The sequence below is a fragment of the Propithecus coquereli genome, unplaced genomic scaffold, assembly GCF_000956105.1.
Source record: "Propithecus coquereli isolate 6110/MARCELLA unplaced genomic scaffold, Pcoq_1.0 Scaffold950, whole genome shotgun sequence".
In the NCBI taxonomy this organism is placed as follows: domain Eukaryota; kingdom Metazoa; phylum Chordata; class Mammalia; order Primates; family Indriidae; genus Propithecus; species Propithecus coquereli.
Window position 1 is genome coordinate 117,754 of NW_012155841.1, and position 25,406 is coordinate 143,159.

The 25,406-nt window shown below is 69.2% G+C and overlaps 1 protein-coding gene across 1 annotated transcript; it reads right to left on the minus strand.

Annotated features, from left to right (window-relative positions):
* Positions 1–4,645: 4,645 nt before the first annotated feature.
* Positions 4,646–20,004, minus strand: JAG2 (jagged 2). Its single transcript, XM_012665056.1, has 25 exons — positions 19,969–20,004; positions 18,381–18,438; positions 16,555–16,806; positions 16,404–16,464; positions 13,219–13,349; positions 13,012–13,131; positions 12,767–12,880; positions 12,473–12,586; positions 12,216–12,329; positions 12,087–12,133; positions 11,833–12,006; positions 10,846–10,996; positions 10,605–10,757; positions 10,410–10,523; positions 10,061–10,174; positions 9,852–9,965; positions 9,513–9,629; positions 9,054–9,081; positions 8,886–8,971; positions 8,453–8,566; positions 8,255–8,370; positions 7,652–7,900; positions 6,934–7,065; positions 5,383–5,539; positions 4,646–5,139 (listed from the first exon to the last, which is right to left on the minus strand). The coding sequence occupies exons 1-25, from the start codon at positions 20,002–20,004 to the stop codon at positions 4,646–4,648; spliced, it is 3,360 nt and encodes a 1,119-aa protein (XP_012520510.1).
* Between the last annotated feature and the right edge of the window lie 5,402 nt (positions 20,005–25,406).

Sequence of the window (25,406 nt, forward strand, 5' to 3'; positions counted from 1 at the left end):
CTTCTCTTCCGGATCAGCACCGGGATAAAACTATCACACCTGAACCGGTGACCCCAGGAGCCACACCTGCCAGTCCGGAGCGAGCTTCCTGGGGCCGCGTCTCTGCCCCTCTCTGTGCTGCCGGCCGTCGGGTCACCAGCGGGGCTCCCTGGGCTCTGGCCTCCCACCCGCCACCCTTCTCTGAGATCGCCACCCCTCAGAGTCATCTCCCAAGACCTGGGTCCTAGCCCCCTCTGTGGCCACCTCTGTGGCGAGGGTCCCCAATCCTGTAGGGCCGGGGAGGCCACGAAGAATGTCATAGGGCAGGTCCCTTCCAAGCCCCTGGCACCCAGATGCCCCCACTGTGAGACCCCCACGGGTCCCTCCCGACCTGCGAGTCCTAGGTCTGATGAGGGGTGAGCCCAGCTGGTCTCGGGACAGCTGGAGTCGGGCCTGCAGACACCGTGAGGTCATCCTGGGGACCGGGCTCCTGTGCGGCATCTCCTCTGCTCCCCGGGGCCCGGTTTCTCCGGAGACAGCAGCCAGAGCTGTCACCAAGCAGAACCCGCTGGCGTGGTCCCCGGGGCCGAGTGCCAAGGAAGCATCCAGGTGGCCGGGAGCCGGGCCGGTGCGAGAGGCGGCTTCGCGGCATCTGAGCCGCTGCCACCACAGCAGCCGTCTGCGGGGACGGGGTCCCGGGCTGGGTCAGACTGGTCGGTCAGGACGCGCCCCTTGCTCCAGGCGGGCGGGTCCGGCTGTCGCTGCCTTCTCTGACCACGCTGGGCTGAGGAAAGGGAGGGAGGGCGGCCCGGCCCGGCGCAGAGCAGGTGGGTGTGTGCGCACCTGGGGGCGGTGTCCAGGTCATTCATGGCGGCAGGGACAGAGGCAGGGCCGTCTGTGTCTCCTGCCGCGGAGCGAGCACCGCCACCCAGGGCTGCCTCAGCCTTCGCGCCCCTCCAGGGAGCCGCAGCCAAGCACCCACCTGGTGTCTCGGGACCGCCCCAAAGTTCCCTCTGCACCAAGCCCGAGCCGGCGGCCAGCACCAGCTGGGCCCCTCAAGGCGACCCTTGCTGAGCCACCTGGGCTGCTGCGCCCGCATCTCTGCGCACTGGGCCCAGTGCGCGTCTGAAGCCCCCCATGGCTTCCCTGACCCCCCTTCCCTCCACTGCACAGCGTTTGGGTCCCAGGCACACGGGGGACACAGACCCTGCTAGGCCCACTCGGCCTCCCCCGCCCCAGCCAGGGGCACATGCAAAGGCCGGGAGCACCCTGGCCGGCTCCAGGCCTGAGCGTTGTGTCCCCAAACCCACCGCCCACCAGACTCGGGGGAGGCCAGGCACCTGCTCTGGTGACACGTGCCCCAGGGACCGTGGAGTTCCCCCCACCAGCCCACGGGCCAGAGCCCCGGACTTGTCACCCAGGAGGAACGAGAGAAGGGGCAGACGCGGAGGCAGCAGGGGAGAAGCGCCGAGGGGAGGCCTCAGAGCTTCGTGCCGTTGCAGGACGTGGCGGCTCCTGGGTGGCCACAGAGGTGGTCCGGGTGTCCCCGTGGTGGGGACTCAGCCGGCCAGCCGGGGCCAGGCTCAGCAGTCGGTCTTGGGGCCGCCGCCTGTCCCTACAGCCGGGAGCCCAGCACCGACCTCAGTGTCCAGCGTGCCAGTGAGCGCACTGTCCCTCAGCGGGACCGAGCAGCCCCTGCCCACCCCGCCAGAAGGCAACAGGCTTTGTCCGGGGCGGGGCAGCCCCGGGGCTGCGGCCCAGCGGGACAGGACTAAGCCCAGGCGGGTGTGCGCGCTCTGGGGGTGCGGAGGTGTCAGGCTGCCGCAGGGCCTGGGCGCCAGTCCCCGCGAGTCGTCACAACCACACCAGAGCGGGCGGCGGCACCAGAGACGGAGACAAGCCCCGCCATCCCCTGGGGTGACAGTCGGGCGTGGAACATGCCGGTGCCTGGACCTCTTTTGTGTGGCCATCAACGGGAGCTGGCCATGGTCAGGCACGTGGACAGCGCTGTCCCCACCCCTGCCAAGCACGAGGTCACCTGACCAGGCCAGGCCTGAATGCGGTAAGGCCAAGAGCTGGGACGTGGGACAGCATGCTTGGAGGGAGGGGCAGGCCTGCACACGCGTGTACACACGTGCAGGTGACCGTGGAGGCCCCAGCTGTGCCCATGCACGCTCAGAGGTCAGGTGAGCCGGCACAGAGGCCAGGCCATGTCCTGTGAGCCCCCGAGTCCCCAAGCCAGTCCAGCCCCCGCGAGCGTACAGGGACTTCCCAGAATCTGGGGGCGCACTGGCATGGCCAAGCAGGTGCAGGCCCGCGGGGCACTCCTGCAGAAGGGCTGGGGGCAGCCCGGCCCCCCCCGCCCCACCTGCCCACTCTGCTCACCCCAAGCCTGACGGGCTCCCCGAGCCTCAGGGCAGCCCCGCAAGGTCCTGCCAAGGGCCCCTCGTCCGGCTCCCAATGCCACTTTCCATCTTTTACCTCTCAGGGCTGCAGCCTGGAATCATTTCCTCTGACTCAATCTTCTAGTTCACCGATTCTCCCTTCAGCAGTGTCTAAGAGCGGCTGCTAAATTGCTCCTTGAGTTTTCGGTTCGGGGTTTGTAGTTTCTCATTTCTAGCAGTTCTGCTTTGTGCTTTTTCGAGTCTGCTGGGCAACTGTGGAGTTTCTGATTGAACTATCAGCACTTCCAAGCCCATCCCCTTTGAGCACGGCAACTTCTCTCATAACCCATGTCTAGGAATCCCAGTGTGCGTATCTGACGCCTCTGCTCGTGTTTCTCACGGCTCTTGCTCATGGTGCCAGGTTTCCCTGTGTGCTTGTTTCATTGGACAGCGGTCTGCTCACTGGCCTTGAAAAATCATTCCTGGGGCATACGGAGGTCTAGGAGAAAGGCGATTTGCATTTGTTTCTGCCAGGCACCTAGGGGATCCCAAGGTAGATAAACACCATCTAAAAGGAAACTCGAAGGCTGGGGTCTTTGTGGCCAACCTGGTGGTGGGAACGTGGGCTCCATGTCGACATGAGTCACTGTGTACCCCAACACTCCTCAGGGGCAGGCTTGCCCCTGAACTGACCGGCCAACCTCCTAGGCACAAGGCAGGAGGAGGCTTAAGCCCCCTGCCCCCGCCTGAGGACACAGCCTTTGGCCTCAGCACGGAGGCGCTGCCGGGAGGACGCGGCAGGAGCTGGAGCGACCCTGAGCTGCACCTGCCTCCCAGAGCCGCGGCGGAGACGGCTAAGGGACGAACTCTGCAGCGACCAGCAGGTCGGTTTACCCAGCAAAGCTCACAAACCAACTTCACTCCCAGAGGGGCTTTCTCCTTCCTTTTCCTACAGATTTGGCTCCTCTACTCAGTGGCCCGCTGCCCCTCACGGGGCCGGGGGTGGGGGCGCAATGCCCAGCCCTGAGGCCCCCACACTGAGGTCCAGCTTGCCCAGGCAGTGAGATGCAGGAGCTCTGCCTCCCGTTTCCATTCCCTCGAATTCTGACCTGGTAATTCCTTAAAACCTTGATGGCCCGTCATGGCTATGAACTTAAAGTTTATTTTATAAAGCCTCTTCTAGCTGTTCTGAAGCAGGGGCCTGGCGCTCCCCTTGCCTGCCTATGCCCAGGAAGGATTCCAGCCAGCCCTTCCACCCCCGGGACACCCCGGCCACCTGCGAGGCCCTGGCTCAGCAGGACCCCTCCCCTGACGCCCAACGCCCTGCACGCGCCCCCCTCTGCACCGCGCTGCCCCGACCCTGCTCCAAGTAAGAAAGGAACAGCACCCAAAGAACAAGGGAGGCCAAACGTTTAAGTTATTAAATCAAATATACAGAGTGATTCATTTAATATGTACATATATTTACAGAAATGCACTTTCGCGCGGAGAGTGGCCGGGACCCGCAGGTGGGCAGCGCCTGGCGCCCACGGCGGACGCTGACGGTTGCGGGGGAGAGTCTGTGAAGGCACTTGTCACGAGCTTCTACGCTGCCGCCGTCCCGGGAGGGAGAACCGCGCGGTCGGGAAGGGCACTTCTGAAAGCACAGTGGACAGATCTCTGGAGCGGGCGCTCTGGGCAGGAAGCGAGGACGGCGGCTGGACGGCACCGGCTGGCGAGAGCGAGGGTCTGCCCGCCGGCCTCGGGCCACGCCAGTGGCCTCGAGCCCCCTGACAACCGCAGCTGCCGCCACAGCCATGGGCCACGCCGGCGACCACGCCACGTCCATACCCAGGGCCGCACCGACCACCATAGGTCCCACCTACAGCCACGGGTCCCACGGACAGCCTCAGGCCACGCTGTCAGCCACGGGTCTCACCAGCTCTGTGGCCCGGAGCCATAGAGAAACCCAAGTGAGGAATAAAAAGGAAGATTCTGTAAACAGTGCACGACCTCTGGTAACAAACGTTACACATTTGGTGAGAACACGACACCCTTGCTCTTTCCCGCCACACGGCAAGTGCCACGCACGGAAACTTTACAAAAATAGCGACTATCCGAGAATACTCCCATCGTTTTCCGCCGGACAGTTATTGAATAATTTATACAAGGTTAAAGAACTGTAGAAAATAAACATTTTTTTTGTTTTTGGTGTTTTTTACACAAAATAAAGAAACTATGCACACGGCCTCAGCCTCCAGGTCCGGCAGGTGGCGCGGCGCCCAGCGGTGGACACGGCTGCCCTACTCCTTGCTGGCGTAGCGCGCGTCGTGGACGCTCCTGACTGCGCGGTTGTCCACTTTGGGGCCCGAGGCCCAGCGCGCTGGCCTCCCTGGCGAGCGGCCGGGGTCTTTGGTGAACCGGTGCGGGAGGAACTTCTCTGCCTCCAGGGAGTCCTCCTCGCCGCGGCACAGATCCTCGTCCTCCTCGTCCGCCCCGCCGCCCGCGTGGCCGGCCGGCCCAGGCAGCGCCTCGTCTGCCCCGCGAGGCGGCGGTGTGAAGTTCTTGCACTGGTAGAGCACGTCCTTATGACCCCCACCGGCTCCCAGGCCGCCCGGCCTCTCGATGGGGTTGCGGATGGGGTTGAGCGGGGCCCACTGGTTGTTGGCGCTCTCCTCCCGCGGCAGCCGGCTCCTCTCCCGCTCTTTCCTGCGCTTACGCGTCCACCACACGCAGATGACCACGCACGCCAGCCACAGCACGCTGAAGGTGCCGCACAGCACGGGCACCAGCAGACCTGGGACAGGGCCAGCGAGGGCTGCTCGGGCACCAGCCACACACCCGGCCACACCCTTCAGGTCCCGGCTTGGGAGGGTCCCGGGCGGGGGCCGGGGCAGGACGAAGGCTGGGTGCGGCAGGCGCCGGGGGTGTCCCTGCTCCCCAGCTGGCCGGCAGATCCACAGCCCCAGGCTGGGCGGCCACCCTGGGGACCACGCCTGCCTGCAGCGTCCCACAGCGGGGCTCCCCGGCGCCCACTCACCCGTGGAGGAGCCGCCCACGACGACCGTCTCCACCTTGACCTCGGTGACGGCCAGGAGCAGTGAGCTGTTGGCCCGCTGGGTGATGGCAGCCACGATGGCGTGGGCCGCGTCCTGGATCAGGCTGCTGTCCGGCAGGTCCCACGCCGGGCTGAAGGACTGCGGCAGAGGGCGCTGCTGGGGCCGGCGGGAGGAGCCGGGGCTTCCCCCCCACCCCCCCACCCCGGTCAGAACAGGGGCAGGTGGGTGCGGCTGGGCCCAAGACCACCCAACACCACCCCCAGTGCCATAGCCACCCCGGCGACGGCGTGTGACGCTGCTGGTGCCCTTCTGGCCTCTCCCTCCCCCGAGGCTGCCCCACCACCAAGGGCCACCAATGCCCCAGGCCCCTGCCACAGCTTCAGTGCCACCCCTGTGCCTGCCTCGGTGCTGCAGCCACATCCACTGCCCTGCACCCCCGGCACCTGACCCCCCGCCTGCGGTGTCCTTACCCCAGCCACCCCAAAACATGCTCCAGAGGTTCCTTCCCTGCTCAATTTACACACCCCAGCCACCCCCAGGGTTCACATCTGACACCTACCCGGGGCCCAGAGCAGGCCCTGGGCTGCCCCTAGCACAGCCACCAGCCCAAAGACCCAGACCTACTGCCCCTGGGGACACACAGGGCTGTGTCCTGCCACCAACAGCCTGGTCTGTCCCTGCTGCTGCCAGGCCCGGGGCCCGTGCACTCCCCCCTCGACCGCAGCCCCACTGCTCTGAGCCCAGGTTGCAGATGGGGGCTAAGGCCCCACAGACCCACCCTCGGCCACCACCTCAGGGTCCTCCTCACATCCCCCACCCTTGGGGACGCTCCAGCTGCACCCTGTCGCCACCCACCCAGGGCCGGCCGCCCTTCCTCCCTCCAGACAGCTGCCTCTGCTCCCAACTGCTCTATCACCCAGGGCTGCCATGGCCCGGGTACCCCGCCCAGAGCCCCACCCTCCACAGCCTCAGACACTAGACAGGGACGGGCTGAGGGGTCCACGCTGCCTCCGGGAGTCGGCACCTGCCAGCTGCTTCCCGCTGCCCCGGGCGTGTGCACAGCCTGAGCCGGCTCCACCCGGGACCTGCTTCCGCAGAGTCCCACCCAGCCTCCCCCACGACGCACAGGACACCGAGAATGTCCCCTGCGAGCTCCCCACGGCCCCTCCCTCCTGTCAGTGGGTGGGGCAGGCGACCCCACAGCACCTCTGCTCCCGGTCCCTGAGCAGCCCTGAGCAGCGGCCCACGGACCGTCGACACCCACCAGGCCACTCCCCGGCCCTTCCCAGCAGCCCCTGATGCCCTCGCCCTTTGGCCCCTCAGGCCCCTCACCTGAGACCCTCCCTCTCCCCCCAGGCCAGCCTGCCGAGCTGCACAGGTGCCTGCGGTGCCCTCTGCTCCGCCCTCCGGCCCAGCTGACGTCTCCAGGTCTGCGCCAGCTCCGCGGGTCCAGCACGTGGAGCCACCCAGCGGCCTGAGCGGGGCGGGGCCTGGGCCACCAGGCTGCCACTCTAACCTCCACCCGCACTCACCACGGCCACCTCCACGGCGCTGGCCCCCAAGGACGCACGGTCACAGAGCAGCACAAGCAGGCGGTCCCGGGCCACGGACCTTGTGGCTGGCAGGGAGCGGATCCCGGAGCAGATGGCGCCCACGGTGGTGCCCTGGGCAGAGACACAGCACCAAGGCCCTGAGCCGCACCACGTGGCCAGGCGGCAGGAACCTCTCCAGGCCCACCCCGGGGACAGGGCAGAGACACCGAGGCCCCCCAGCCTGTCCCCACACGAGGATGCAGACCAGAGCCAGGGCAGGTGGGCCCAGGATGACAGCCGCACCCCGTCCCGTGGCAAGAGTGGCTCCACCTGCGGGGGAGGTTTCACCTTGTTCCGAGCCCCATCCCTGGGCAGACAGGGTCACATCAGCCCCAGGCACCCGGAGGACAGGCGTGGGACCACGGCCAGCACAAAACTGCCCGCAGAGCTGCAGGCCGAGACCCAGAGTAGGGGCACGGCACCACCGGCCAAGGCACCGGGACGGCTGCACAGATGGCACCCCGGCCGGGGCCCTCCCGCCAGCACCCCCAACACACGGGGCCCAAGGCTCCCTCTCACCTGACCCCACGTGGCCACTCCCCCCGACCAAGAGCGGCTCTACTGGGTCAGCCACGGCCTTCCTGCCCCCAGGGCTGACCCGCAGCCACAGAGGCCACGCGGAAACAAAGGCCAGCGTCTGGCCGCTGCTGCCACTCACCTGGGGCACTTGGTCTCGGTTGAAGCGCAGCGTGAGGCGGGCGCAGTTGTTGTCCAGGTGGCTGGAGCGCGGCAGGCAGGGGGTGCTGGGCGGCAGGGGCTCCTCGGCGCCACACTCCCCCCAGGCCTCGCAGGGCGGATGCAGGCACTGGCCCGGGGCCTTCTCCCGGCACCTCTGCCCCAGCGGGCACTGGGCGCTCAGGGCATCGGGCTGGCCAGCCAGCAGGCAGGGCTTCCACCCGCACCACACCTGGACAGGCGAGGACCACAGACAGGGACCGGTACCACAGGGGGAGACACAGACGCACCACCGGGGTCAGCGAGGCCCAGGACCTGCCTGCCCCGCTGCCCGGGGCTCCAGGGAGGCAGGCCCAACTCAACGCAGGAGCAGGAGGGGCTGGGCGGGCCCCAAGCCGAGCCTCGGTTTCCCCAGTCGCACGAGGGGTGGGGCCCAGTTGTGCTCCCTCCTCCCAGCACGTCCCTTGGAGGTGAGTGGACACAGCTCCCAGCCCACCCTGACTCCAGCACAGTGAGCTCCGGGACCACGGGCGCGGGGGTCAGCGTGATGACAGACTCGGGCGGGGCGGCTTGCAGGGGCCCCCACCTTGCTGCAGTCCCGGTGGCCATCCAGGCAGCGGCAGCTGTTGCAGTCCTCCACCCACGAGCTCCCGTGCGGGAATGGGGCGCCCTGGGACCAGCAGGACCTCCCGAACCCGATCACTGTGGGAAGACGAGGCTCGAGGGTCCGCGGGCGCCACCCCCGCCAGGCACACCCCTGCCCGGAGCAGTCACACGCGCCCACCTTCCTGGCACCGAGGGCCGGCCCTGCCCGGCGGGCAGCTGCAGCGGTAGCCGTTGATCTCGTCCACACACGTGGCCCCGTAGGCGCAGGGCGAGGACTGGCACTCGTCGACGTCTGCGGGGAGGGTCTCAACTCAGCAGCCGCAAGGCAGGCCCAGCACCGCCCCGTGGCCCACGTCGGGCTGCACACTCCGGTCCGGCGGCCCCCATCCTCCTCTTCCCTTGGCCCCAGACTGGCCCTCCTGGGCCCCACTTCATCAGGGGGCAGGGTGCACCCCAGCAACCCGACAGGGCAGACACGTGGGAAGGTGGAGGCTCAGACAGAGGCTGGACGATGTGACCACGCTGCCACTCGAGGGCTGTGGGTATTGACGTCCCAGATTCCTGACCCCGGGGCTGAGGCCGCGGCCCCACGTGCCTGCCTGGCCACTCACTGATGCGGCAGTCAGGGCCCGCGAAGCCAGGCGCACACTCGCAGCGGAACCAGTTGACGCCGTCGACACAGATGCCACCGTTGTAGCTGCAGGGAGAGCGTTGTCAGGGGCGCCCGGCGGGCCCCACCCGTGGCAGCTGAGCCCCGCGCCACCAGCCCCTGCACTCACCAAGGCAGAGGGTTGCAGTCGTTGGTGTCTGGGTTTGAGAGAGAAGGCGGCGGTGGGCACAGCAGCCACCGGCCCACCCTGCACCAGGCCTGAGCCCAGACTGCAAGGCAGGGACCCCGCAGGGCCCCCACCAGCTGGCATGGTGGGCTGGGGGGCTGGGGAGGGTCGGGGAGGTTTCGGGGGCCCGGGCAGGGTCACCGAGGAGGGTTCTGGGGGCGCCTGTAGTTGGGGGTGGGGACTGTCTCAGCAGGAACCCGGCTGCAGGCAGGCGCTCACGGGTGGGAGCTGGGAGACTGGGGGGAAGCGCGCCCTGTGGAGGGAGAGCCAGGAGGGGACCCTCCCCTGGCATGGACTTGGGTAGACGAGGCAGTCGGGGGCAGGGCTGGGGAGCTGCGTGAAGGGGGCCCCCACAGCCCTGCCTAACTCATGCTGCCCCACCCCCACGGCCCCTGGACTCACTGTGCGTACAGGTGCGGCCCTCCCAGCCGTCCCGGCAGATGCAGGAGAAGGAGTCCCCGCTGCCCACGCAGGTGCCCCCGTTCGAGCAGGGGTTGGGCAGGCAGCTGCTGTTCTTGGCTGTGAGGCGGGAGGGGGAGGGGCGGCCTGCTCACCTGGCTCTGGGTGGACCTGGGTCTCCCCCCCACCCCCGCACCCCAGCCCAGACGGGGCAAACAGCCCAGGAGCGCAGGCGTGGCCCTCCATGGAAGCCCCCGCCCCCTGCCCAGCATGCCCCAGGAGCGGCTGCGGTAGGGGCCGTGGCCATGCCCGGCAGGAGGGGGCGGGGGCAGGGCTGCCCACCGATGGCGCAGGTGCCGCCCTCCCAGCCAGGGGGGCAGGCGCAGCGGAAGGTGTCGCCGCTGTCGTAGCAGGTGCCGCCGTTGCTGCAGGTGTAGGCGTCACACTGGAACTCGCCTGTGGGCACACAGGTCGCTCAGCGGGCCGGCCCCAGACCACAGGGCCAGGGTCCTGGCGGGCAGCGCCCCGAGGCAGGGCCCACGGGCACTCACGTGAGTGGCAGGTCTTGCCCTTCCAACCGTCGTCACACGCGCAGTAGAAGTCGTTGACCAGGTCGTAGCAGCGGCCGCGGCTGTGGCAGGGATCGGGAAGGCAGTCGTTGGGATCTGGGGGCGAGGACGCCGGTCAGCGGGGGGTCACCGGCGCTCGGGGAGGGCTTCCCGGGGGAGGAGGCACCGGAGCGGGGCCAGGGAAAGGTGGGGGGGAAGGAGTTTCAGGTGGCGGCCGCCAGGCCCAAGGCACAGGTGGGAGCCTCCAGGCCAGCGCCCACCTCGGAGGCGGCTGGAGGCGCGAGTCTGGGGGAGGCACGGGGGTCGGCGGGCTGGGCGCCGGCCCACTCACTGGTGTCGCAGAGCTCGCCCTCCCAGCCGCTGGGGCAGAAGCAGCGGAAGGCGTCCACCTCGTCGATGCACGTGCCACCGTTGCGGCAGGGCTGGCCCAGGCAGTCGTCGATGTCTGTGGGGCGAAGGCGGTGAGCCCAGGGCGCCCGGCCAGCCCGGCCCCAGCCCGGGCCCGCCGCCGTCCCCAGCCACTCACTCTCGTGGCAGTACGCGCCGGTGAAGCCGCTGTCGCAGACGCAGGAGAAGTTGCCCCCGGGCTGACTGACGCAGCGCCCGTGGGGGCCACACACGCCGGACGGAGACAGGCCGGGCACCCTGGGCCCCGCCTCGGACCCGCAGCCATCGATCGCTGTGGCGGCAGTGGCGGGAGTCAGGCCCGCCCCGCCCAGGAACCCCCCCGCCCCCCACCACTCCCGACCCCGGCTGCGCCCCCGCACCTCTGCAGGCCCCGCCCGGGCACGGCTCCCGCGGCACAGAGCAGTTCTTGCCGCCGAAGTCGTCGGGGCAGGCGCAGTAGTAGTCGCCCTCCAGGCTGTAGCATTGAGCGCCGTTCTGGCAGGGGCTCGGCCGACACAAGTCCACGTCCACCTGCGGGGCAGGCGCGTCCGTGAGTCCAGCCCCGTCGGAGGCACGGGCCGGGCCTCCAGGTCCACACGCAGGCCGGTCCCTGGGAACCCCCAAGGCCCCGGCTCCCGCTCAGCTGGACACCCAGACGCCTCGGCCCCGGGCTGGGCAGTACCACCCAGGGCCTGAAGCCCCTGCCCACCCGAGACCGTGAGGGTCCTGTCTGCCGGACGGACACACCTGTGGGCCACCAGGCCACCCCTGCCCTCGCCTTCATAGCAGCTGAGCCTCCTTGGCCTCCGGTGGGTGGCACCCAGCCTCGGCCCCCCTGCTGGCAGGACGGCCAGCTCCTGAGCCCCCACACTGCCAGTCCACCCTCAGAACCAAGATGGCAGCACACGCACTGGTAGCCGTCCACCAGAACCCTGTCATGGCCCCAAGGGGCCCGCTGGGCAGGAGGCCCCCCCTCAGCACACAGGACAGGGCGGTGCTGCCGGGCGGCAGGGCTGGAGGGCGGCAGGCGGCACCAGCTGGGACCCACCACGACAGGGGTGCGCCCCCACCCTGCCCTGCGGCCCTCTTTCAGGAGGCCTGTGTGCCCCGCCCCATCACAGCCACCTGCCCTGCGTCCCCAAGGGAGTGGACAGACGAGGCCCTGAGCAACCAGCGATCTGTGGGGTTCGGTCCAGTCCCCCAGGAGGCTCCTTGCGGCAGGAGCCTGACCCTACGACCCCGTGAGCCCCCAGGCCCACCCAGCCAGGCGCCTGGGACTCCGGGGACAACCCCCTGCCGCAGCGCCTCCTGGTCACTCGGGCCGCGGTGGCGAGGGCGGGGCAGTGCGGCCCTGGCGCAGGCCTCACCTCGCAGAGCAGCCCGGAGAAGCCCTTGGGGCAGTGGCAGCGGAAGCCGTCGGCCAGGTCCTCGCAGAGGCTGCCGCCGCGGCAGGGGCTGCTGGCGCACTCGTCTAGCTCCCACTCACAGTGTCGGCCCCCAAAGCCGCGCGGGCACACGCACTGGTAGCCGTTCACCAGGTCCTGGCGCGGGGGGCGGGGGTGAGCCTCACGCAGACGGCCGCGGCCGCTCCCGCCCCCCCCCCCGCCGGGCCCCGCCTCACCTTGCAGGTGCCACCGTGCTGGCACTGCCCACGGCAGTCGTTGACGTCTGAGGGCGGAGGAGCGGGGTCAGGGGTGGGGTCCCGAGCTCGCCCAGCCCCGCCCCCTGCGGCCCACCCGCCCGTACTGACTGATGTGGCAGTTGGTGCCCTTCCAGCCCGGGATGCAATCACAGTAATAGCCGCCAATCAGGTTTTTGCAAGAGAAAGCATTAAGGCACGGCCGCCCCTCGCACTCATTGGCGTCTGTGGACGAGACAAGGGGTGCCGTGGGGCTCAGGCCCCGCTGCCCGCTCGCCCCGTGCCTGGCGCCTGCAGCCCATAGCACCAGCAGCAGCCGCCACACGCACAGCACAGCCATGCAACACGCGCGGCCGGGAGGCCCTTACCCAGCTGGCAGGTGGCCCCCACCCACTGCTCGGGGCAGATGCACTCGAAGCCGTCCACCTGGTCCACACAGGTGCCGCCGGCCGCACACGGGTTCGAGGCGCACTCGTCGACGTCTGCAGAGGATGCAGAGAGGAGAGCACGTGGTCCACGCAGGGAGGTGGCGCCGCGTGGCTGGGTTTTCCTGCCCCGTCCCCCAGCCACGATGTCCACGGCCGTGTGGGGACTGGACCGCCCGCCCCACTCCCAGGCCGCCTGACACCAGGCTGGAGCCCCAGACACGGCAGGGCGCTCACCGATCGCGCACGTCGGCCCGCTCCAGCCGGACGGGCAGTGACACTCAAAGCCGGACGGCACCTCGTGGCAAGAGCCCCCGTTGGCACATGGGTTGGAGGCGCAGGCGTGCTCAGCTGCGGAACCAGAGTAGGGGTGGGCGGCGGCCAGGTGCTCCTCCCCAGCCCACCAGGCCCCGGGACTGGGGGAGGGGTGCCGCCACACAGGGAGGCCGGAGACTCGGCCCCCGCCCGGCCCCCCCGCGTACCCCGCTCGCAGTTCTTGCCCAGGTAGCCGTCCGGGCAGGCGCAGCGGTACTGGCCGGGCTCGGCGTTGGTGCACGTGCCCCCGTTGGCGCAGGGCTGGTGGCTGCCACAGTAGTTCAGGTCTGGGGGCGGGGCGGGTGCTCAGGGACTGGCCTGCGCCCCTGCCCCACCCCCCGCCCTCTGGCGGCTGAGGTCCGGCCCCCGGCTACCTTTGTCACACAGCAGGCCGCCCCAGTTGGTCTCGCAGTTGCACTGCCAGGGCGCCACGCAGCTGCCATGCACGCAGCCAGGGTACGGAACGCACTCGTCACAGAACCTCCCCTGCCAGCCGTAGCTGCACCTGGGGAGGGCGGGGGAGCGTGAGGCCTGGTGCGGTGGCCAGAGGCAGGCACAGAGTCACGCGGGCCACCCCCAGGGCCAGCGGCCTCGGGCCTTTGAAGCGGAGCAGCCCAGAGCCAGGCCAGGTCACAGCCCCTGGCCAGCCCCACATCACGGGCATTCCCGGCTCCTGGCCGCGGCCGGCCGGCTCCAGCTGTCCCGTCACTCCTGCCCGAGCTATTCTGGGCTCACCCCGAGCTGGGCCCCGAGAGCAGGCGCCGGGAAAAGGCAGGCCCTGCGGGGACCCCGGAGATGAGAATGCCAGCTCAGACCAGCCAGGTGCCGCAGGGCCAGGCGGGAGCCTCTCCCCTCAGCAGAACCCCACAGAAAGGCCCAGCTCACGCGGGGGGTGCCAAGGTCCACAGGCTGCCCGGGTCGGCCCTGCTCGGGCCGGGACTCCAGGCACTTCCTGACCCAGAGGAGCTCCGGATGCACCCGCAGCGCGGCCTCGAGAGGCCTCTTGGCCCCACGGCCACGACCCCGAGGCCTGGCCCTGCCCATGCTGAGGGTCAGGTCCCCTCTGCGGGGTCCTCCAGGAAGTGGGTGGGCCGGCGGGCAGGGCAGGGCAGGGCCCGGCCTGACCCAAGGCACTGTCCTCAGGGCAGACACCCCAGGGCCCAGTGGGCTGCCCTCCAGGCCCTGGACGGGACTCCCAAGAGCCCCCTTCCCAGAACTCTTGGGTCCTGCAGGACGGGAATGACGTCCGGGCCACGTCACTTCCACACCGGCACCCGACACGCGAATTTATTTTTGTAGAAGGGAAGAGCCACGGCCCTTCCTGAGCCGCCCTCGAGCCACGCAGCCGGCACCGAAGGGACGTCAGCCCAGCGGCCTCAGCCCAGCTCGGCCGCGTGGGAGCGGGAAGCTGAGGCTGCGGAGGAGGAGAACATGGCCCCCGCCTCCAGCCCAGTGCGCACGGAGTGGGGGGGCTCACATCCCCACCCAGAATCCTGCCTCAGGTGACACTAGGGGACCCAGGGCGGGGCTGTGGCGTGCCTCGGTTCACCGCCAGAGAGCGCCGCAACCGGGCTCAGAGCCCGGACCTGGCAGGTCCCAGGGTGCGCTCTAGCCCCGGGGCGGAGCACGCGCCAGCCCCCACCTTCCCGGCTTCCCCAGCCAGCAGCTCAGGGGCCTGGGGAGGCAGTGGCAGGAAGACAGGGCCATCTCCGCAGCATCCGGTGGGGGGGTCCTGCCTGAAACCCGAGCCCTGAGCTGTCGGCAACAGCTGGGCCTCGCCCACAAGGCCGGAGCCGTGGGTGGGGCTCACCCCCTGCCCCCGCCGGCCGGGCCGGGCCTGCTGTGCTGCCCTGGTTTTCCTGCGCAGCCCACACCGGCGGGGACACTCCTCCACCTTCCTCCAGCCTGGGTGGGGTCACTCGGGCTGCCCAGCCACCGGCCACCCAGGGACAGCGGTGCAGCCGCCGAGGCCACGCGGCGCACAGGGCCAGGCGAGGACGCGTGGAGCGCACACCCGGGTACCGAGTCCCCAGAACCCGCACGCTGACACCACAAACACACCGAGGGCAGGGCTGCAGGGACCGGCTTCCGGGCTGCCCCTTGCAAGAAACCAGCCCACCCTGGATGGGGCCCCTGCGGTGCTGCCTGCTCTGCCGTGGGGCCGCCCGGCGCGTGTAAAATCCCAGCGTGCGCAAGTGGCCGGCGGGTGAGCCCCGCCCTGCTCCACCGCCGCCTTGCCCCCAGATCAGCCAGGGCTGCCCTCACACCACCTTCTGGGCCAACTCAACCACGGGGCTAGCACGGCGGTGGCCCCCCATCCCCAGCCTGGCTGCCGAGTCAGCCAGCTCCCAAACCCTGCGCCCAGCTCCCAAACCCTGCGCCTCCTCTCCAAACTCGGCGCTGCGTGACCTTAGGGAAGTTACTTAACCTCTCTGTGCCTCAGCGTCCTTGCCTGAAACTGCATATAGAGGCAAAGCCAGTCCTCAGAGAAAGATCCTGGGATTATGGGGCCCGAGGCTGGCATGGAGGGCAGCACTCACTCCTCCCTGCTGTCTCCCCACCGACTCGCAGCCCCGCCCCAGCCGTGGGCTCCCACCACCCCCAGCCGTGGGCTCCCACCACCCCCAGCCGGCTGCTCCCAGGGTGGCCTCCCTGCGCCCTGCCCGGCTGGAAGCCCCTCACCTGCTCCAACCCTGCCCCGGCCCCTCCGGTGGCCCGTCCGCTTTCCGCACCACCATGCAGCAGAGCTGCCCACCCCCCGGCCTAACCCACCCCCCAACGCCCTGGTCAAGCCGCCGGCGCCGGCCGCTAACGCTCTCGCAGGCCTTTGCCAGCTCCCTGCAGTCTGCAGCCTTGACCTGCAGGAGGCTGGGACACCCCTGGGCCTCCTCTTCCTCTTCCTGCAGCCACTGGGCTTTAGACACCACCTGCGTGCCGCAGGCCCCCGGCCCTGCTCTCAGACATCACCCTCCAGTGCCATCCACCTCCCCTCTACTCTGCCCGCCCCTCCCAGGCCACCCCCCACCTGTCATGACAATCTGTGGCTTAAGGTCCCTCCTGACCCCATGCTCTTCCTCTCACCCTGTATCAGACTCATTCACAAATACCTGGGGTTCGCCCCAGAGCATCTGGAGGACTCACCCGCCTCTCTCCCTCCCGCTGGTTCATCCCCTTCCCGCCCCCCCTCACCCTGCACCCCTGCATCTGCCTTCACCTCACGGCCTGTCACTCTCTCCACATAGTGGCCGCCACAGTGCCTCCTCCCGACCGTGCACGGCCCCAAACCCGCCAGTGGCCAGCGCATCCTGTCCTCGGCCCACAGGCCTCCCGCCGGCTCACCCGCCACGTCTAGCCGCCCTCCCATCCCTTCCTCGCTGTCCTCAAGGCGCCACCGCCGTCAGACACACCCCACGCGCAGGACGCGCCTCCCCTGCGCGGACTGTAAGACGCACGAGAGCAGGGCCGACGCTGCCTGCGCACCCGACCTCCAGCAGGGCTTGGCGGCCGTCTGCTGAGTGCCGTGGGACGTGGGGCAAAGCGGGCCGGCGGCGACGCTCACCTGCACTCCCCAGGCACGCTGCATCCCCCGTGGAGCAGGTTGCATCCTTGCTTGCACACGGCTGTGGACAGAGAGCATGGGAGGGCGCGCTGCAGCCGGCCCCGGCCCGGCACCCGCGTCGCCCGCGGCCCTGCCCCGCGCGCCCCCGCACCTTCCTTGCACTCTTTGCCCATCCAGCCGTCCATGCAGGCCTTGTTGCCGTACTGGTCGCAGGTGTAGTGGCCGAAAAAGTCGTTGCGGGGCCGGCAGAACTTGTTGCAGGTGGCGCTGTAGTAGTTCTCGTCGCAGCGCACGCGGATCTGCAGCTCCAGGTGCGCCACGTGGCCGCTGAAGTGCAGGCTCTTCCAGCGGTCCTCGGGGTTGATCATGCCCGCGTGCGACACCCGCTCGATCAGCAGCTCCTCTGGGGGAGGCGGCGAGTCAGCACAGGCCGCAGGCACCGGGGGCAAGGGGGCCCAGAGCCAGGACAGCAGGGACACCGGCCGGGCCCAGGAAGCCCGGGGCCCAGAGGGCCAGCCCCGGCCACCAGGCCCCGCGCTCCTGCTCCCACCCAGACGCCCTGCAGCCCACGCAGCCAGGAGAGGCTCGGCTGTCCTCCCCGCTCTCCCGCGCTGTGACTTGCACCTGCCTCCTCTCGGACCCCGAGACAGACACAGACTCAGCGCCCCGGCATCCATCTGAGCCTCACTTTTTCCTTCCTGGGACGGGGTCTTGCTCTGCCACATCACCACAGCTCACTGCAGCCTCCTGCCTCGGCCTCCCGAGTAGCTGGGACTACGGGTGTGCACCACCACGCCCGGCTAATTTTTCTATTTTTTGTACAGGTGGGGTCTCGCTATGTCTCCCAGCCTGGTCTGGAACTCCTGGGCTCAAGCGATCCTCTCACCTCGGCCTCCCGAAGTGCTGGGATTACAGGCATGAGCCCCTGGGGGCAAGGAGGTGTCCCCAGCTGGTGACGATGGGTACACAGGCCATGACACCAATCCCTACACTTCCGTACAAGTTCGGAATTTTCCACGGTAGAAGGTTAACGACCCTCCAGACCTCACTTCTCTCACCTCATCGGGCAAAGGCCTGGGCTGGCCCCTCGCTGCCCCCGTCCTAGCAGGGCCCCGATGGCCTCACAAGGCACTCGGCTGCCTGTCCCACGGCCACCCTCCTCCCAGGGACACCCTTGCTCTGAGCTGCCCGGCCTTCCCCACGGCTGCTCCCAGCCCGGCCCCTCCCGCCGTCATCCCCACCCTGTGAGTGGCCGTCCTGCGGCCACCGGGGCCCCTGACCTGCTCTCTCACACGCCCATCAGCCACCCCTGTGCCTCCACCACTGAGAGCACCCAGAGCTCCCCAAGCCCTGCAGGCTGCCCTGGTCTGAGTCACCCCGACTGTCCCCGGGGTTCACACAGCTGCTTTCCACTGGTCCCCTCCCGGCCCTACGGTCAACCGGCCACCTGGCGGCCTGAGCCTCCAGCTCCGGGGTGGGGGGAGCCACATCCCCGCCCTATGCACGGCAAGCTCACTGCCGCCTCGGGCCTTTGCACAGGCTGCCCCTCTTTCCTCCGTGAGAACTCTCTCTACCTCACCACACAGGCCCTCCACACCGCCACAGCCAGCCGCCAGACCCCGTTCCAGGACAGGCAGGCAGAGGAGGCCGTGAAGCCAGAGAGTCCCTCGAGGCTACCCCACTCCACTATGTCACTCATACGGGTCCCCCAAAGAACATGCCCAACAGGAGGAAAACATGGATGAAGCCAGGACTAGAGAGGCAGACACTGTACATGTAGCTCTGCAAATCATAAACAGGGCAGAGCTTCCTGGCAACCAGAGCAAAAAGGGAAACAGTACACAAGATCCTTGGGATAAAGGAAAACTTGGTCCTCCGCAGACAAAGAACCAAGACCCTGGCTATACACGATCCGAGGCCGAGGGGAGCCAGCCTCCCAGTGCTCTTGGGGGACCGTGTGGCCTGGGGCTCACTCACCATTTGGGGTGGTGTCGTTGTCCCAGTCCCAGGCCTCCACGATGAGGGTGAAGGAGCGCTGCAGACACGGGAGGGGCTGGTCAGGTGCCTGAGGCCCCCACCTGCCCGCCACTGCGCTGGGAGGGGGCAGGGTCCAGCGCTCCCCTCCGCCCCCAGGTCTGCCAGGCGTGGCTTCTCCTCCCAAGCAGGGCGCCCCTGTAGCACCCTTCCCCATCCTCGGGCCACATCTCCTCCGCAGACCCCAAGACGACCCAGCTGGAGAGAGAGGGCTGCCCCCCGCCACGCAGGCTGGGGAGCTTGGGCGCTCCGCTCAGGGACTCCCTGGGGCCCACGCCCAGCCTGCCCCGAGCCGGCTCACGTCAGCACAGCGTGAAGCGAAGTGACTCGGGCAGAGAAGTGGGCAGAGGCTGCAGCGGCCACGGACAGGGGTCCAGTGGGTGGCCCCAGACAAGTTTTGAGTGGGAACACCCCTCGGTGCCTCACTGGGGTGTGACCCACAGTGGGAACGTGGGTCCTGCTACCAGCCCACCCAAGAGGGACGATGCCCTGTCGCCCCGCCAGGTGTGCCCCCACCGGGTGCGTGGAGTGCCGGGTACAGCGCCGACCAAGAGGCCCCAGGAGGCGGGCACAGGTGCTGCCCCGTACACAGCAGGCGCACGGTAAACAGGCGAACCCCACACACCCACCTCCGCCCCAGAACAGAAGGAGCAGGAAAGGCCCTGCTGCACAGATGGGGAAACTGAGGCCCCAGAAGCCCTGGGGGCTGCCCGGCACCGTCTCAGCCCATGGCTGCCTTTCCCCTCTCCTCCAGGACCATCTGCTCTCGCGCCCCAGCCACTGCGACGGGGCGACGGGGTGAGGCTGTCGGCTGCCGCCGAGCAACTGTGGGGCCAGCCCTGCAAGGAGCCAACCCGACCCAGCCTGGGGCAGCCCACGGAGCCTGTCAGTGAGAGCACACGTTCGGACGGGAGGGACCCCCGGCACACACCAGGGACCACGCCTCTCCCTTCGCTGCGCAGCACCGGGCACCCCTGCAGCCACGGCCGTTCAGCAGCTCACTGCCCAGGGACCCTCACAGCCACCGAGAGCACACCGACCGCTCCCGCACCCAGCCCCACTCCACCCGGTGGGGCCTGCGGGTGGGTCTGAGTGCCAGGCCTGCTGGCTGCCTGCCCGAGAAGACAACAGCCCTGGAGAGGGTCTGAGCAGCCGGTCATCCGGCCCCCGGGCCTGGCTGTGCTGGGGACAAGCTCATGTCCCCACTGAGGCCTCAGGTCCCCACCCTAGGCCATCCCCAGCCTCATTCGCCCAGCCCAGGCCAGGCCCTGGCCCTCCCAGCACCTCTCAGCAGACTGCGCCCCGCCTCCCAGCCCCTCCGCCACCCAACCTGCTGCCTGCCACACCCAACACTCACCCTCTCCTGGTCCCGCAGCCGGGCCTGCAGCTGTCCTCCAGCACGGACACCTCAGGCCCACGACACCTGCCCACCCTGCCCACCTGTGGCTTTGCTCACAGCCAGGCCTACGCTGGAGACACTCCCTTGGGCACCTGCCTCCCAGACACCCGGGGGACGGCCACAGGACCTCACCTCCACCTTGGCGCACAGGCGGGATGCGGGAGCCATCCCGACCCCGTCTAGAACCCTCCCTGGCCAGACGGGCTGAGGCCAGGCCCTCGTCCCAGCTCTAAGTCTTCCCTGAACTCGGTTCCCCACACCCGCCACAGACACCCCGAGGCTCCCGCCCTCCTCCCGCCCAGCACGCCCACCCCCTCCCGGCCGAGTCCTGCCCTGGCTCCCACCCCGGCTTCACCTGTTTGCTCGCTCACGCGTAGCGTGTGCGGCAGGCAGGCACGGCTCTGCTGCGGGGGACAACCTGCGCGCTGGTGGCTCAGGGGAAGCGGTGGGGCGGAGGCGCCAGGGCAGGCCTCGGAGGGTGACCGAGACCACAAAGTGAGCGTTCCAAGCAGAAGGAACGGGGCCACGCCGGGCACGCACGGCACGTGGGACAGAGTGGGGTGACACCGCGCAGGGCCAGACCCTGACATACTTCTTCACTGATGCCAGCAAGACGCGGGTTGCTGGGGTCTGCGTAAGGTCTGGAACCACCGGGGCTTCAGCAGTGGACGGGAACCGGCAGGAGCGGGGAGCTGGCGGTGGGCCGGGGTGCGAGGGTGAGGCCAGGCTGGCCTGAGACCCCCATGTCGGAGCAAGCCCACCGGCTGGGGCAGGCAGAGGACAGCCCAGGCACGGCCTCTGGGGTGCACAGGGAGCTCCTCCTGGCTCCCAGGAAACCCCACGGCAGCCGCTCAGGTAGGATTACCGCCACCTTCGCCTGAGCCTAGGGCTCTGGTTACCTGCTCCCACGGGGACAAGCGAGTGCCCGCCCGCCCGCCAGCTGGGGTCCCTACACCTGGACGGCAGGAAGTCATCCAGGGAGAACCTGAGCTGGCCGCGGACGGCACCTGCGCGCCTCGCCCCACCAGCGGGCCCCCCCAGTTCCTGGCCCTCCTGCCCAGGCCGGCCCCCAGGACTCAGTTTCCTGCTCTGTGAACAGCACGCTCTCATCCCTGTCCTTCCTGCCTGGTGGGCCGTGGTCTGGGACCGGGCTCTGTCAACCCCCACCCTGCAGAACAGCAAGGACAACGGGGCCTGGGCTGGCGGGCGAGGGTGTCGTGCCCTTCTAGGGACGGGGCTGGGGCAGGTCAGAGACGCACCCCCCGCGAGGCTCCCTGGCAAGCAGGGAGAGGAGCTGTTCCCTCCTCCCAGCCCAGACAGGAGACAAGTAGCAGGTCTGCGATGCGGAAAAGGCAGACAAGGGACCACACGTGCCGCCTCTCGGCCCCGGGCACCCCACGCTCAGGGCACGCCACATCCCAGACACCCCACGGCCAGAGCACCCTGGGTCAAGTGAACCCCCTGTCCTGGGCACCACAGGCCCAGGGTGCCCCACAGCCCAGGCCAGCACCGCCCCGAGCCTGCTGCCCGGGGCCAAGGCTCCAGCCTGGTTTCTGCCCTCAGCATCCTGCAGCCACCCGCCCCCCACGGAGCACAGCGCTTGGTACCGGCGCCAGGAGCTCTAAGCACAGATACGTTTCCTGAAACCTGAGCTTCTGAGAGGCCCAGGCCTCTGCCGCCATTGTCACCCGAGGGAGAGGGGGAGGGGGACGATCCCCCCAACAGGCCTTCAGGCCCCAGGGCCACAGCAGGAGCAGACCACAGGCCCAACCAACCACACGGAACCCAGACGCAGCTCCACACCAGAGACCAGCCGGGGCCCTGCCTGGGTGCACCCCACCCGGCCCCTCCAGGCAGGGCCCAACGGTGAACAGGGTGGGGGCCGAGGGTCTCTAAGCATCTCCTCACACTGAGCTGGGATCACCGCAGCACAGCCAGGTACAGCTGGTTCCAGTCACGTTCCGCCCAGGCCTGCGGTCGGGGACCCCGCTCGGGCCTGCATTCCAAGAATGGGGACCCCATTCGGGCCTGGGGTTTGGGGTCAGGGACCCCGCTCAGGCCTGGGGTTTGGGGACAGGGACCACACTCAGACCCGCATTCTAGGGACAGGGACCCTGCTCAGGCCTGGGGTTTGGGGTCAGGGACCCCGCTCAGACCTGCATTCTAGGGACAGGGACCCTGCTCAGGCCTGGGGTTTGGGGACAGGGACCCCACTCAGGCCTGCATTCCAAGGACGGGGACCCCGCCCAGGCCTGAGGTCTGGGGACAGGGACCCTGCTCAGGCCTGAGCTGCCTGAGCGGGCCCCCAAGAGCCACAATCCCCTCCAGCCCCTGCTGCAAACCCTGGCATGCCACCGCCTCGCTCCCCCGCCCCCCCAGTCCTCCACTGGTCAAGGGCAGCCCTCCCCGCCTCCTGGGAGCCACTCCACTAGACAGCAAAAGCCCCCACGCCAAAGACAAGAGCAAGGCTCCTGGCGTGTAAGGCAGACGGCCGGCACGGAGCAGAGCAGAGCCTGCCCTGAGCCCCCCAGACAGGACCTTGGGTCCTACTGGGAAGGTGCGGGCAGGACAGAGCAGTGGGCCCCAGTGTGCAGAGGGGAGGCTCTAGGGTAAGGGGAGGTGTGGGGAGGAGGCCAGGGCCACACCGGCCCCAGCCCAAGCTCAGGAGGAAGCAGAAGGGCCATGCATCTCACACCTGCCAAGGGCAACTCAGGTGACCCCAGGCACGGACCCTGGCCAAGGCCCCTCGACAGCTGGATAGCTGTGTCCACACCCCGCCAGACACCCCCACTGGCACTCACAGCCCTGACGGGCCGCAGAGCCCGGCTGGCTTCCCGCTCCCCCTTGCGGGGGCAGCCCTGCCCTGACCCCCACTCTCCTGCCTACATGCTGGACGGCCACAGGGGAGGGGAGGGGAGGGAAGGGACTGGGTGGGCCCAGGAGCCAGGCTGGGGCATCGGAGGAGCCTGAGCTCGGAGCCCTGCAGCCCTCTCCAGCCTCATGAGGCCCTGTAAAAAGGCGCCACCTCCCCAACTCACAGGTGAGGAAAGCCAGGCCCTAGAACCTTCCGGTGGCCCTGGACCTCAGATGTCCTGAGCTGTGAGACACAGGGTCCACTCCAGGCCACCTCTACCCCTGCAGGGCCCCCCCCTCCTCTCCCCACAAGCCCAGATCCGTGTGGGGGCCGTGCTCCGTGCACAGCTCCCTCCGGAGCCGGCAGCGTGTGTACCCCCAAGGCCCGCGGCTGGGCGCCCCGGCTCCTGGACGCCAGGAGCTGGACCAGCTAGGCCAGGCCCTTCGAGGGCCATAGTCGCAGCCAACTGCTGTCCACCCTGCTGCTCCCCCAGCCAGCAGGGGCCCCCTGAGCCCACTACCCACCAGGCCCGGGAGGAAAGCTCCCTGCTTCCCCGGCCAAGGGCCCCCCGCTACACCCACAGAGCACTGGCGCTCACACACGCACACGGGCGAACGCAGCCTCTGTCCAGCCAGCTGCAAGCCGGGCACCAGGGCCAAGCCAGGGTGACACCAACCTCCTCGGGGGCATCTGGGGCGGGGCCAGGAGAGGAGGACAGCCCGCTGGCAGGTGGCCCTCCACCTCTCTACGTCCAAGACCCTGGGCCACCCGCTCGGGGAAGCTGAGCCTGAGACCAACACACAACAGGACCCACAGGTCACAGACAGCACAAAGACCCCGGCCTCCTGAAACCAGGTCAGGGTGCAGAGGGTGGCCCGGGTTACCAGCAGAGGCCAGGGGCAGGAGGGGCATGCACAGGTCAGCAGGTGGCGGAGGTCTGGACAGCGCCCAGACCGCCTCATCCCCCTTCCACAAGGCCCTCCCCACGCCCCTGCTCCAGGGAGCCGGGAGTCTTCGCTGGTCCTAGGCAGGACCGCACCCCGCCCTGCCAGCTGAAGCCACCCCTCATCCCCCAGAGAGCCCGGACACCAGAAAGTCCTCGCTTTCCCCAGTCGTAGCCAAGTGCAGGTTCCGAACGCGCCCCAGCTCATGGGACGGAGCTGGACTTGCAGCGAGCAGGGCAGCGTGGCCGCGGGGCTACCACCGACAGAGCGGAAATACCAGGGAGCTAGCATCACCGCGCCAGGTCCATGCCCGGCAGCCAGGCCGCACAGCAGGAGAAGAGAAAGACCAGGGCTGCCCCCCAAACGCACGGTACCCCCACGGCCCCAGCGCCCCACCCAGGGCAGGCTCCTGGGGCATTTGAGGGGATCAGCTTTGAGCAAGAGGGAGGGAAGCCGGCCCCAAGGAAGGCAGGGGCCTGCCTTGGCCCATCCCACACCCGGCGGCCGGTGGGGCAAAGAGCCACGAGCAACGCGCTGGCCGCCACATTCCTCAAGGCCTCCCTGCCCCCACACCCACTGCTGCCAACTCGAGCAGAAAACACATCCTCAGGTAGCGATTTGGAGCCGCGCTGGCTCGAGCCCAAGTGCAGATGACAGGCTGCAGGCCCTGCTCAGACCTGCCCGCCGCACCGCCGTGGGGGTGAGGGGCTGGGCGCATCCCAACTGCCCCCCCACGCCTACCCTGCCTCTGCCACCTCGGGGACACATTCCCCACCCTGAGGCCCCGAGGTCAAGGGATACCCAGCCCGGCAGTCGAGAACAAGGGGTATGGCCAGACAGAGCCCCAGCCGCTTCCCTCAACAGACGGCGCTCAGGAAGGGGTGGGGACGGGGGAAGATGCAAGGCCTCCTGGACAGGCTCAGCAGGGGTGCGGCCTAGGCCCAGCCCAGCCTCCCACAGGGGAGGCCTTACTGGTCCAAACTCAGCCGGGCCTGGCCCCAGGTCCCAGTTTCTTTCAGGACCAGGGTGCCAGGTGGACACACTCCCGCGCCTCTCACTCGCTCAGAAGGATGAGCCCTGGGGTCACTGCCTGGCATCCTGCTCCCTCTGCCCACTTATCACAGGCCTACAAGGCCACGTCGCCAACCCCGTGGCTCCCCCAGGCCCACCCGGCTGCCTGACCTGTTCCTCCTCGCGGCTCCCACCCAACTCCAAGCCTGCAGCACAGCCACCACCTAGACAGGTGAAGACCCTGACTACCAGGCCCTGCTTCAGAAAGCAGCCAGCTCCCTGCCTGCCTGCACCAGGCCTCCCACACGCGCCGGGGCCGCCACAGGGATGGGCGCCTGTCTGCCACGAGGCTGACCCCGCTCCCACCATCGTGCCCGGGCCCGGGCTCCTGCCTGACTGGCCACCCCCGAGGGAGACCAGAGACCCCAGACTCAGCTTCTAGCCCTCCAAAACGCCAACCAACGAGACGATGCCACAGAGGATCACAAGGCCAAGAACCCACCGCTTCGTCTGCTGGGGGTTCCGCGCCAGCAGCAGGGGCTTCCACGACACTCAAGCGTTAGGCCCCCTCCCCCGACCCGGGTCCCCGCCCCCCACCCCGGCTCCCGCCCTTGCCCTCGGGCATCCAGGAAACTTCGGCGGGCACAGGCTGGCCGCGGGCCCGGGCGGCTCCGCCGGGGCCTGCCCCGGACCAGCCCCAGCACGCGCGGCGCACATGCCTCCGCGGCGCGCCCGGCCCGGCGCCGCCCCCCCGCCTCCCC